The sequence below is a fragment of the Malus sylvestris genome, chromosome 3 (genome assembly GCF_916048215.2).
Source record: "Malus sylvestris chromosome 3, drMalSylv7.2, whole genome shotgun sequence".
Taxonomy (NCBI): domain Eukaryota; kingdom Viridiplantae; phylum Streptophyta; class Magnoliopsida; order Rosales; family Rosaceae; genus Malus; species Malus sylvestris.
Window position 1 is genome coordinate 1156857 of NC_062262.1, and position 13571 is coordinate 1170427.

Here is a 13571-nt window from a genome sequence, read left to right on the forward strand (position 1 = left end):
TGTATAAAAGGTTATCATAAAATCTACTTGCTTGCACCCTCATCGCACCGTAACGTTTTGAAAATTCAAGTAAGACTTTTTTCTTGATGTTCTTGAGTTTGAAGTCTTATTTCTATATTGTTTTCGCCCCCCAAAAAACTTTCTTCATTTATTTTTCAGTTTTCGGCTTAAATATTATATTAAAATATACTTGTTTCTCAATAAATGGTAAAACCGCTTCCAAATACTTTAAAAAGTTTTTCTTAATCATGATAGAAAATATTTCGCAAAAACAAAAAGTTGCATTTTTCTCAGAAAACATGGACTTACCATCACGATTTTTAGGCGATTTTGCAAATTTGTACAGAAGTTGCCATAAAATCTATTTGATTGCACCTTCACCGCACCATGTAGTTTTGAAAATTCCAATAATACTTTTTCTGGATATTCTTGAGTTTGGAATCCCATTTCGGTATTGTTATCACCCCACTAAATTTTTTTCCCATTTATTTTTCACTTTTCGGCTTAAATATTATATTAAATATATTTGTGGTGCAATAAATGGTAAAACCACTTACAAATGCCTTAAAAAGTTTTTCTTAATCATAATGGAAAATATTTTGCAAAAATATAAAAATTACATTTTTCTAAAAAAACATGGACTAAAGTTGTCCTAAAATCTATTTACTTTCACCCTCACCGCACCATGACGTTTTTAATATTCAAGCAAAACTTTTTCTTGTTATTCTTGAGTTTGGAATCCCATTTTAGTATTGTTTTCTCTCTAATAAAAAAACTCACTTATGCTTTAGTTTTCAGCTTAAATATTATATTAAAATATATTTGTTTCTCAATAAATGGTAAACCACTAATGCCTTAAAATAACATGACGGAAAATATTTCAAAAATGAAAAAATTGCCTTTTTCTCTAAAAAGGTATGGACGTTACCATCACGATTTTTAGGCAGTTTTGCAAATTTATACAAAAGTTGTCATAAAATCTATTTGTTTTCACTCTCACCGCACCACGACGTTTTGAAAATTCAAGTAAAACTTTTTCTTGATATTCTTGAGTTTGAAGTCCCATTTCGGTATTATTTTCGCCCCACCAAAAAAAAAATTACAATGCTCTTCAATGTTCGGCTCAAAATTATATTAAAAATATATTGCACAACATATGGTAAAGTCACTTCCAAATGCCTTAAAAAGTTTTTTTTAATCATGATGGAAAATATTTAGAAAAAATTAAAAAAATTGCATTTTTCATAGAAAACGTGGACTAACCATCAGGAATTTTAGTTTTTAAAAAAAAAAAAACCATCAAGATTTTTAGGCAATTTATAAATTTGTACAAATGTTGTCATAAATCTATTTACTTTCACCATCATCACACCATGACGTTTTGAAAATTCAAGTAAAACTTTTTCTTGACATTCTTGAGTTTGGAATCCCATATTTATATTGTTTTCGCCCCACTAAATTTTTTTTCCATTTATTTTACAGTTTTCAAGCTTAAATATTGTACTAAAAATATATTTGTTACTCAATAAATGGTAAAATCACTTATAATTACCTTAAAAGGTTTTTCTTAGTCATGATGGAAAATATTTCAAAAAAAAAAAAAAACTTTTCTCAAAAAATGTGGACTAACCATCACGGTTTTAGGCGATTTTGCAAATTTGTACAAAAGATGTCATAAAATCTATTTACTTTCACCATCACTACACCATGACATTTTGAAATTCAAGTAAGACTGTTTCTTGATATTCTGAGTTTTGAATCCCATTTCTGTTTGTTTTCACCCCACTAGAGATTTTTCTCTATTTATTTTCAAGTTTTTGGCTAAATATTATATTAAAAATATATTTGTTGCTCAATAAATGGTAAAACCACTTCCAAATGCCTTACTGTTGTTTTCTTAGTCATGAAAATAAATATTTCCTCAAAACAAAAAATTGGAATTTTCTCAAAAATGTGGACCAACCATCACGATTTTAGGCGATTTTGCAAATTTGTACAAAAGTTGTCATAAATTCTATTTAATTTCATCTTCACTGCACCATGACATTTTGATGTTCAAGTGAGACTTTTTCTTGAAATTCTTGAGTTTGGAATCCCATTTCTATATTGTTTGCGCCCACTGAAATAATGTCCATTTATTTTAAATTTTGAGCTTAAGTATTATATTAAAAATATATATGTTGCTCAATAAACGGTAAAACAACTTCCAAATGCCTTAAAAAGTTTTTCTTAATCATGACGGAAAATATTCACCAAAAAAAAAAATTGCATGTTTCTCAGAAAAAAAAACAACATGGACATTCACGATTTTTAGGCGATTTTACAAATTTGAATAAAAGTTTTCATAAAATCTATTTGCATTCACCATCATTGCACCATGACGTTTTGAAAATTCAAGTAAGACTTTCTCATATTAATTCTTGAGCTTGGAATCTCATTTATGTATTGTTTTCGCCCCACTAAAATTGTTTTTCCATTTATTTTTCAAACTTTGGCTAAAATATTATATTAAAATATATTTGTTGCTCAATAAATGGTAAAACCACTGCCAAACCCCTTTATCAAGAAGGAATATATATAGCAAAAAGAATTGCATTTTTCTCAAAAAACATGGACTACCCATCACAATTTTTAGGCCATTTTGCAAAGCGGAAAGAAAATAATGGAGTTCTTTGTGCATAAATTGTTATAAAATCTATTTGTTTTCACCCTCACCGCACCATGACGTTTTTAGAATTCAAGTAAAACTTTTTCTTGATATTCTAGAGTTTGGAAATCCATTTTGGTATTGTTTTCGCCCCACTAAAAAAATCCATATATTTTCGGCTTAAATATTATATTAAAATATATTTTTTGATCAATTGACACACTCCGACCCGAAATGTCCACCTGGACACCCGAATCGCGATGTGCTAGCTGACACCTGAAAGGTGACGAAGCCATAAAGTGTAGTAATGTGGAAAATGTGAATAAATTAAAACCTAAAAGTTACTAAGTTAGAGTGTGCATGTGAGCGGGATTGAACTCATATTACACAAGTGATGTCAGAGCATAGATAACTTGCAGTAAAAGAAAAGTAAAGACATTTATACCGAAATGAGAAGTCGCCTACATAATAGCTTTTATCAACAATCCTCATCGTCGCGAAACCTCTACAACTAAAAATCCTAGAGGGGCGAAAAACAAAGGTGAGTGGGCCTGAAAATAAAGTTTTGTAAAACCTTTTTGAAAAGTGTAACCCATCACTGTAAAACAAGTACATGGTTTCCCAAAAATATTATAATAATAGTATGTAATAGGTACCATGCAGTAGAAGTGAGTCAAAGATGTTGGGTACAACAACAAAGTATCTAAACATTAAATCTCAAACCGCTATTATAAGAAATCAATGCTCATTAATTTATGTAGGCACATAAGTCAACTGCAAAGATATTCAAGCAATGGAACAGGTTGGGTGTAGGTTTTACATTCTAGTACTACATCACGTAAGTTGCGCTAGTTGCATCACATACGAGTCCAAAACATCACACAAAAGGACAAACTGGCACCTAACTTTGGATCCAAGGCGAATGAAAACGGTGCATGTGAACTACTCGTGAAGCTAGTCATTGGCCCAAGACATTACAAATAACTAAGAGACACCGTGCGAACATGTAATAATGAGCAAATAAAATGCAATGATGTCATGCCACAAGTTTATGCTCACAAATAATATTAAAAACATAAAGTGTACGAAAAGTTTATTTGCAAAGCTAAACATGGCATGCCACATCATAATATATAAAAGCAATTGTTGGGAAAATCACATATACATACATATGTGTGTGTGTGTGTGTGTACGTAAAAATGAAAAGACCCACTCACAGATACTTGCGATGTCATATCCTTTCGAGCTAAGAAAGTTGGAGTCTTTGATAGTAATCGCACCTAAACATAATATTGGGACCCATTAGTAAAACTCAACTTAAACAGTCAAATTTGAGAAGACGGAGTGTAGATTTGGAATCAGAGCGTCGAAATACACTAAGAGAAGTCCCAAGCAAATTTTGTAAAAAGTCAACCGAGATGCCTCAATGGTCAACTAAACTTCAAAATTTTCTTAAATGGATGTCAAAAATGGACTCGAGAAGTCGAAATTAGTCTATGAGGGTTTCCAAGAAAATTTCGATAAGGCCAACATAAGGAATATTCCAATAATATTTCAGAGAATATTCTCAGAATATTATGAGCCCATTTCGGAAATGGGTTGGGTTGGAACAATGGCCCAAAGGTTTGGGCTAGGTTTGGGCCCAGGCCTTTTTTCTTTTTCTTTTTTGAAAAGAATATGGGCTGGTTTCGCTGATCCAGGTTAAGGTTACGGGTCATGGGTTTTGGGCCGGTTCATGGATTAGATTTTAGGCCTTTTTTTCTGTATCGGGTCGGGTTTGACCTGCTTGGGCTCGCGAGTCGGAGGACCCAATGAAGAAGAAAGTCGGATTCTTGGCCAGGAAACTCCAAATGGTCATAACGGGATCATTTCTCAACCAAATTTAAAGATTCAAAAGCCTAACTGAAGCTAAAGAGATAAGGAACAAAAATATACCTAAGTGGGACACGAGTTCTGGCCGGAACTAGTCAGAAATGGCTTGCAATTCCTTGGTCCTTCGTCGGATTTTGGAGAAATGCACCGACAGCATGCATGCATGAGTTAGCAACGAAATCATAAGTTGAAATTAGTCTAGGAATCACTCTCAGACCAATTCATACCCAAAACCAACAAGAGTAGCCCCCAGTTAGCTACGAACTCCATAGTTTTCACCGGAGTTTGGCGCTGGACTAGTTCAACATGCCCAGAAACTTAACAAGGCTTAAGCCCTCGAATTAAACCACAAAAATTGCAACATAACATGATTTAAAGCTCAAGAACACAAAGATAATGAAAGAAATATCACCTGGGTTCGAGATTGAGAGCTCAAGCTCTCGGCTTCTTCAATGGTAGAACCTCGTACCATGCACTGATGCCGCATGCAAGGCCATGGTTGGGTTCCTTGGGCTCCAGGGATTCCAAAAATGATATTGTTGGGCTTGATTTATTGAAGGTTTGAAGAGGAATGAGAGGGAGATCTCACAGAGCTTTAGAGAAAATGTGACGGGATAGAATTGGAAAAAAGAGAGAGAGAGAGATAGAAAGAAAACCGGCTAAATGAGGGGGAAAGGAAAAAGTGATGGGTAGATGATGTCTGATGGATTAGGTGAGAGGAAATAGGTTTTTAAAAGTTCCTGGTATTGTTCACTTTAACGAAAAATCACATTTTTACACTAAAAAATTAATCATAGTACCATTCACTTTACCTTTTATTTTGCCCTTGTCGTTAAAACTCAAAATTTTCAAGCTATTTTCATTAGTTTTCTTTTTTTAAAATCTATTAAAACTATTATTTTATAGGTCCACTTGCACACACTAATCCAAGTGATTAGTACATGCAAGCAATACCTCTGCACAAAGGCAGATTTCAGAGTCCCAAAAAGAACCCATGCAGTAGTGCACGCTGCTGCATAAGGAGAAAATTCCAAGTTTTGAATTTGTTTCTGGTATTTATTTTTATTTTTTTACACAGTTTTGAACATAATTTGGTCGTTATAACTCCGAATTGAGTTTCGCTTGAGCCCACGCATTCATAAAAATGACTATTAAAAATAGTAAAATAAGAGTGAAAGGAAAATTGAGGTCCACGTGACATCTCAAGGGTATTTTGATCATTTCATTACTACTGAGAATAAAATATAATAAATCTAGGGATGGGATGTCACATCAATAATTGGTAAACCACTTCGAAATCCCTTAAAAAAATTATTAATCATGATGGAAAATTTTTCACAAAAATTAAAAAATTGCATTTTTCTCAAAAAAGTGGACTAACCATCACGATTTTTAGGCGGTTTTGCAAATTTATACAAAAGTTGTCATAAATATATTCTCTTTCACCCTCACCACACCATTACGTTTTAAAAATTCAAGTAAAACGTTTTCTTGATATTCTTGAGTTTGGAATCCCATTTCAGTATTGTTTTCGCCCCACTAAAAAAAATACCAAATTTTTTTTTTCAGTTTTCAAGTTAAATATTATTTTAAAATTATTTGTTGCTCAATAAATAGTAAACCACTTCCAAATGCCTTGAAAAGTTTTTCTTAATCATAAAGCAAATATTTCGCAAAAATAAAAAAAAAATTGTATTTTCATGAAAAAAACGTGGACTCATCACTAATATTAGGCGGATTTATAAATTTGTACAAAAGTTGTCTTAAATTTTATTTGCTTTCGCCCTCACTTCGCCGCAACGTTTTGAAAATTCAAGTAAGACTTTTTCTTGGTATTCTTAAGTTTGAAATCCCATTTCCGTATTGTTTTCGGCCTACTAATTTTTTATTTTTTTCTTCAGTTTTCAGCTTAAATATTATATTAAAATATATATTTTTACTACCCAATAAATGGTAAAACAGTTTCCAAATTTCTTATAAAGTTTTTCTTAATCATGATGGAAAATATTTCGCAAAAATAAAAAATTTGTATTTTTCTCAATAAAAAAAATGTGGACTAACCATCAAGTTTTGCAGATTCGTACAAAAAATTTTCATAAAATCTATTTACTTTCACCATCACCGTACCTTGATGTTTCTTAAAACTCAGATAAGAGTTTTTTTCTTGATACTCTTGAGTTTGAAATTCCATTTCGATATTGTTTTTGCCCCACTTAAAAAAATCCATTTATTTTTCAGTTTTTGGATTAAATATTATATTAAAAATATATTTGTTGCTTAATAAATGGAAAAGTAAAACCACTTCCAGATGCCTTAAAAAAATTTCTTAATCGTGACAAAATATTTCCCAAAAATAAAAAAATTGCACATTCCTCAAAAAGTGTGGACAAACCTTCACACAATTTTTAGACAGCTTTGCAAATTTGTACAAATATCATAAAATCTATTTGCCTTCACCCGCACCACACAATGACGTTTTGAAAATTCAAGGAAGGTTTTTTCTTGACATTCTTGAGTTTGGAATCTCATTTTGATATTGTTTTCACCGCACTATCAATTCATTTATTTTCAATTTTTGTTAGATATTATATTATAAATACATTTATTGCTCAATAAATGGTCAAACAACTTTCAAATTCTTATAAAGTTTTTCTTAATCATGATGAAAAATATTTTGCAAAAATAAAAAATATTGCATTTTTCTTGAAAAAAAAACATGAGCCAGTGAGTTGGATTAATTGGGGCAATAAGATTTGAAATGAGTGATTCAGAATACTTGGTCCGTCCGCTTCAGACTGAAGCAAATGGGCTTTTACCATCAATAAGCCAGATGAACCTCAACCAGAAGTTACTCGAGTAATATTCGTGAAAAAATTGATGTTCGAACAAGGAAGAGCTATGCTCCGAGCAGCCATCTTCTCGTCTGCAAAAACATTCCCAGAAGGCTCTGCTTGGGAAATTGATGCAAAAGGAAAGTGAGCAGATTAAAGAAACATCGAGTGAAACAGAGAAGCCAAAATCAGTAGCATTTTTCTTACCCCCAGGATGGTTATGTAGTGATGCAGCAGCTTTGTCAACCTACAATCAAGTCTTGTTCCTCGTAGACTCCCACTTGTACTGGTTTTTGACATCCATGCGTGGAACTTTTGAATTTCCAACGCGCGAATTCATCCCCTTCAAAACGAGCAAAAGTGCAAATTCAGCGTCGTCAAAGAGGCTGAAGACTTCAAACTGCGCGGCTGGAGCCACCATCACGTGCGATACAGAAGATTTAAGCAAGGAGAGTAAGTCACTTCCATACAAAAATACAGGTGAACCGCAAGGAATGCTACTGACCATCAGCACACAGATAGCTAAGTTTCAAGTTCCAATTTTAAGACAGACCTGTCTTCGATCACAGCATCAGAGCATTTTAAGTGTAGTTGAATATTTACAATTACATAATCAGCAGTCTTACCAATATAGGTTGAAGAGAGAAGAGTCCTCCTTGGATCACAATTAGGAATTGCAAACGCAAGTCAAAGTTAAAACACGTCAGTCGACGCATTCAAGTACATTAGTGTAATATAGTGCAGGAAAGGACTATTTATCATATAACCTCAAACGCAGCTGATTAAACACAAGTGCAAATGTTTCTACAAGTGCATGACATTAAGAAATTGAACTTTCAGTACATAACAGGCATTAGATTAACCCTAAAAATTCGTAGGTCCATTTCAAACTTTATAGCGAGTACATTCAGCAATACAGAGTCATATCCTCTAACAGAATGAACCTGAAAACTAACTCTAACACCCCAACCCAAGGAGACATAAAACCTACAACCTAATCCCTACTGATATTATTAGGTTGGAATTGGGCAGAAAATTGAGAACACCACCAGTTCATCCTCTCTTTCCCACCAACACGATTGAAACGAAAATACAAAGAAAAAATGAAATATAATGCTAATCTACATAGAGTGCATATATCCAGATGTTTCATGATCAACGACTGAAAGGGTAATGTTTATCTGTTCAGTAACAACTTACATTAACGCGGGACAGATTAGTCACCGTCGCCAATGCTCTTCTCCGGGCACGCAATTCCCATCTCCTCATCCTTCTTTGCATTCAGCTCACCCTGCACTAACTCAGTCACATTCTTGACTCGACTTCATCCTTCACTTTCTTATCTTCAACCTCATTTTTATTTCCAATTAGTTCTTCTGGGGTAAGCTCACTCTTAAATTCCTCAACCTCTTCGTTACCTACAAACTCATTTCGTGTTTCATCATTCGCCTCATTTACCTTCAAAATCATTTCATCGGGCACATATTCTTCCATCCCTACATCAACATCCCTAACAATTTCATCCTCGGCCAATGGGCCAACACTTCTGCTTCCTCCATCTCTCGACACATACTCTACCATCTCAGGATTGCTCTCACCCTCTGTACCCATATGAGGGGCATCCGACCCTCCATCACTATCATTTTCAGATCCATTTTCCACCACCTCTTCATTGACCTCCCCCATCACATGGTACCTCTTCTCAATGAACTGCATCCTCCTTCTCAAATCCGCCAACTCCCTCTCCATCAAGAAAAGCCTCTCCTTCAAGGTCAGATTCTCTTCCTCTAATTGAGCAATATGAGTATCCTGATCATCCACCCTATTCTCCAAAGCATTGTTATACTCAACCCCGCTGTAGTTCGGGTACACCATCTCGAACCGACTCAAGTCATGGTCCAACCTCCTCTCCACCTCCACATGCTCCTCCACATCGCTCTCACTCGATCCGCCACCACCCTCCTCGTCATCATTTCCAGGTGACCGAAGCCGAATCAACCCTTTCATTGACCCATAGCCATCAATACCCCACTCCTCTTTCGCCATATCTCCCAAGACCTCGCTCGAAGGCGAGAACATGGGCGTGGGCAGAACAGCCGGAGTTACGGCACAAGGTGAAACCAGCGAGGCTATGCCGCCGGCCTTCTTCGCTCTAATAATAAACGACGTCGTGTTCCTTGGGGCGTAAGGCGCAAACCTATTGTTAAACTTCTTTTTCGGGTAAAATTTCCGGGCTTTCATTCGATTCTGAGACTGTAACTCGTGAAGCGTCGGCGGTATGTACCCTCCTCCTCCGCCTCCTCCTCCTCCGCTGGTCTGACCACTCAGCGGCAAATTGGGGACATTCTTGTCCATCCTCCTCTTATCTCCGCCCTTCTTGCCTTTCCAATTGTTACGCCCAAGATTCGACGGCGGCGGCTTTTGGGCAGCGAATTGAGGCTGCGGCTGAGGCCAAGCCTTGTAGTTCCGATTCATCATCATCGGCTGAGACTGACTCTTCATCATCATCAACTGAGATTGCTGCTGAACCGCCATGGCCTGCGACGACGGTGCCATCATCTGCGGCTGCGGCTGACTCATCATCTGTGGCAGCGGCTGGTTCATCACTTGAGCTTGGCTCAAACTCATCATCGGCGGCGCTCGATTCATCAGCTTTGACTGATCGTTCATCGTTTCCCCCAATTTCGAAGGAAACTCCACAAACCCTAGAATCCCAAATCTCAAAATTCAAAAAAACTCGTCCGTTACCTATTCGATGCCGATCAATCCAGACCGTCAATCAGATCGCTAAAAAAATAACCCCAATTCCGATATCAAAACCCTAGAAATCCGATTGATTCCAATCCAACTTCTCGATCTTAAACCTCCCACAGAGAGATGATTGCAATTTTCCTTCTTAAAAAATTAAATTTCAGAATATAAAGGAAAATTCGAAGAATTTGATTTTCCTTTTTGTTTATGATTTGATTTCTGTCTCTCTCTAGAAATCGTCAGAGCTAATCGATGGGATCGAAGCCGTTAGGAGGCTAAACAGTCCGCGTGGGTTTGTATTTATAGGAGCAGACTGCGCCAGTAGGCCGTACGATCAGATTTTAAGAAATGGAAGGTCCAGATCGATTGACACGTGTTGGCCGAAGATCTGGCAGATGTTATTTTTCAGTGTATCGAGAATATAGCTTAACGCAATAAGTGTTATAATATAAATAGTTGAAATTTTTATTTTTTTTAAATATCAAATCATTTGTATTAAAACATTTACTAGACCAGGCCGTGTCAATAATAGCTCTTGTATTAACTATTAAATCGAGACGTGAAGACCAGATTTACAACTTAAAACATGGAATTAAGGATTGCATTACTCGAAAGTTGAAATTTGAGCAAATTTTCATATCCTCATAATCATTTAGTCTAGCGATATTTAATCTCACAGTCCACGTTATCCAGAGGAGAAACCTTTGCTTGGTGATGAGGTTGTGTGTAAACTTGGGATTACAAAGTCCTTGTTCGCATGAGAATATTTTTTGACGGTGTGTGGCTTCGATTGAGTCCTTGTGATGTTTACCTTCTTTTTTTATCACAAAGCTTTGTCAACCACTCATCTCTCTCCACCTGTCTTTCATGTCTCTCTCTCCCCTAACGCCATCAACATCTTTTTTGTTATGAAGGAAAACGGCTAAGAAGTTCAGCTTTTGCGTCACGACATGTTTACCGAAATTACTCCTAGTTTGTCTATCTGTATACTTTTTCGACCGGTTAAATTGCGTTAATCATTCATGTAGTTAAGATCGAGAGATTTCTTGATGTGCCAAAAACGCAGCCAGATATACAAAGTGTAATATTACAATTTTTTTGAATTTTTTTTTTCAAGTTTTGACCAAATTATGCCACCTAACGTATTGAAACAGGATGTCAGCGCTAAAAAAATTTCTCAGGGATCATAGCTCAATGCCAGTTTTGTGGTGAATAAACTTTTAATAATACCCTCGTGATAACTTTGTTATCAATTTCAATCCATACTGAAATATGTTTGTTAAATTTCACGTGTGCCCCTCATGTAAAAGGACGAAAACGTCATTTCAAGCATGGTTAACGTAACACACAAGTTTCACTGCCTTGATAATGATCTTTTCACCCTTGCATATGGCGAGAACAGGTGCAAGAACATTGGCAAACATGGTTAACATTTGCTACGTAAATGAGATTTCGAGTTCGTTCATGTAATACCCGAACCCGAATATAAAAATAAATAAATAAAAAAAAACGAAGATTCAAAGAAGAAAGCGCTCACGCAGTGCTTCAGGCCACAAAATCTCGAAAATCATTAATCGATCGGCTGCAAAAAACTGGATATAGAATCGATATACGCTCCCCATACACGATCAATGATATACATAACTATATACATCATCTCAAAAATGGAAGTTACGGATACATGATTGGTTAGCTAGATCACACGCTATCCCTAAGTTCACCAGGAAACACTAAGCTACTTGCACTGATGCATAAAGGGAACGAAGAAACTCGGTTACTATATTCCGGTATTGGGGTTGTTTCCAGCAAGGACGAGAGAGATCTCCAACCCTCGGGCGAAAGCCTGGTTGAACATGAGCCGCGTTTGGAATGTCGATACAAATGGGAACCAGGAGGATAGTGCAATGGGTATGAATATGAGCATCCCCATCCCAGCGTGGTATAGAAGGGCAATGGAACGAATGGACTTGCACAAGCGAATCTTTTCCATCAAGGATTTCCAAGCTATAGCAATCTGGAAAACATCAGACAGATTAATGTCAATATAAATCGGAGGAAGAGGGCATTACTGATACAGACATACTCAACTAATTCCTGAATTACACTATCGGTTCCCTAAGTAATTCGGTCAGGCTAAAATATATTGAACGAAAATTGTTTACGCGCAATACATGAACACGATTTGTTCCAATTTATTTTTCTTACAAATTGTGAACGAATGGACGAGTGCTCAAATCTAATTCAACAGTAATTGTTACCAAAGTAACATGAAAGAGAGCGGCTTAGTAAGGAAAGAAAGAAAAGGACGGGAAATGAAAAGACTTACAGAAAGAATTCCCCAGCCAGTGGGTATATAAAAGCTAAAATTGAAGCAAAAACGTCTGCAATTGACAAATCCGTAAATTTAACTGCAGCTGCTAAACCAGCAAGCGCCAACAAGAAGGATACACCTTGAATGACACGCAGCAGAAGCCGGAAGTTAGCAGATAACTTCTGGCTGAAGGTGAACACCTGTGAAACCAAAGCGAAAAAATTATTAATTACATGCAAACAGGACTTGCATCACATAATTTTGGCCGCAATAGATGCTATCGCTAATTAGTCTTCACCTTGAAAAGGACTATAAGCACTGCCAGAACAACCCACGAGAGGCCATACACCTATGGGAGTTTGAACGAAAAGCTCGCGGTACTGTTCACTTTAATGAAAAACGACATTTTTACACTAAAAAGTCAAACCTGGTACTATTCACTTTATCCTTTGTGTTTTATCTTTATCGTTAAAACTCAAAGTTTTCAAGCCCTTTTCATTAGTTTTCCTAACACTTTAAGAGGGTTTTCAAGCCATTTGCATCAACTTATATACAGCCCCAGAAATTGGTGAACCCGGGATAGACAACGAAGTGCAATAGGTAAAGTACAGGAAAATAGGATGCATTTTGAAGGAATGAGAAGAAGGCCATATTGAAATACAACAAACTGTTACCGTCAATGATGTACTGTCTCCTTTCACATTTAGCTTGTAGACAATGCCATACTGGAAGATAAAGAATCTCAGACTCAAAATTGTCACTGCAATCCTTCCTCCCAAAGTCCGAATGCGTGCCTGCAGATGAAATCTCAGGAACATAAACAAGGGAATACAAAAAACAACACAATAGAGCACCCAAAAAAAAAAACAATGAAAGCGCACTTCACTGAGACAGTAATTGAGGAGGTAAAACAAGGACAAAAGGCTACAACATTCTTTATTTGACGGGGAGAAGAAAACTCTCGTGGATTAACAACGTTATTACCACCCCTAAAAATAGGGCAACATGTTTTTCTTATTTATTTCCACCACATTTTCTAATCTAAAAGTAAAACGCATTTGGCCAACGCGAGAGTAAAAATGCTTCTATGAGCTTTTTCGGTTCCGAAAAAGTAGACCATCATTGCAAAGCTACTAGCTGATCTGTTTTTTTAAAGAAA

The 13571-nt window shown here is 35.9% G+C and overlaps 1 protein-coding gene and 1 pseudogene across 5 annotated transcripts; both read right to left on the minus strand.

Annotated features, from left to right (window-relative positions):
• Window positions 1-7136: 7136 nt before the first annotated feature.
• On the minus strand, window positions 7137-10367 carry LOC126615811 (uncharacterized). 5 transcript variants are annotated; one of them, XM_050283716.1, is made up of 4 exons: window positions 8551-10367; window positions 7977-8005; window positions 7558-7693; window positions 7137-7466 (listed from the first exon to the last, which is right to left on the minus strand). In XM_050283716.1, the coding sequence occupies exon 1, from the start codon at window positions 10018-10020 to the stop codon at window positions 8656-8658; it is 1365 nt and encodes a 454-aa protein (XP_050139673.1). In that variant the 5' UTR covers window positions 10021-10367; the 3' UTR covers window positions 7137-7466; window positions 7558-7693; window positions 7977-8005; window positions 8551-8655. The 5 variants fall into 5 exon arrangements, with proteins under 5 accessions (XP_050139673.1, XP_050139671.1, XP_050139672.1 ...); XM_050283714.1 differs by having other exon boundaries at window positions 7558-7758; XM_050283715.1 differs by lacking the exon at window positions 7977-8005.
• Window positions 10368-11661: 1294 nt separating this feature from the next.
• Window positions 11662-13532, minus strand: LOC126615380 (callose synthase 9-like; annotated as a pseudogene).
• Between the last annotated feature and the right edge of the window lie 39 nt (window positions 13533-13571).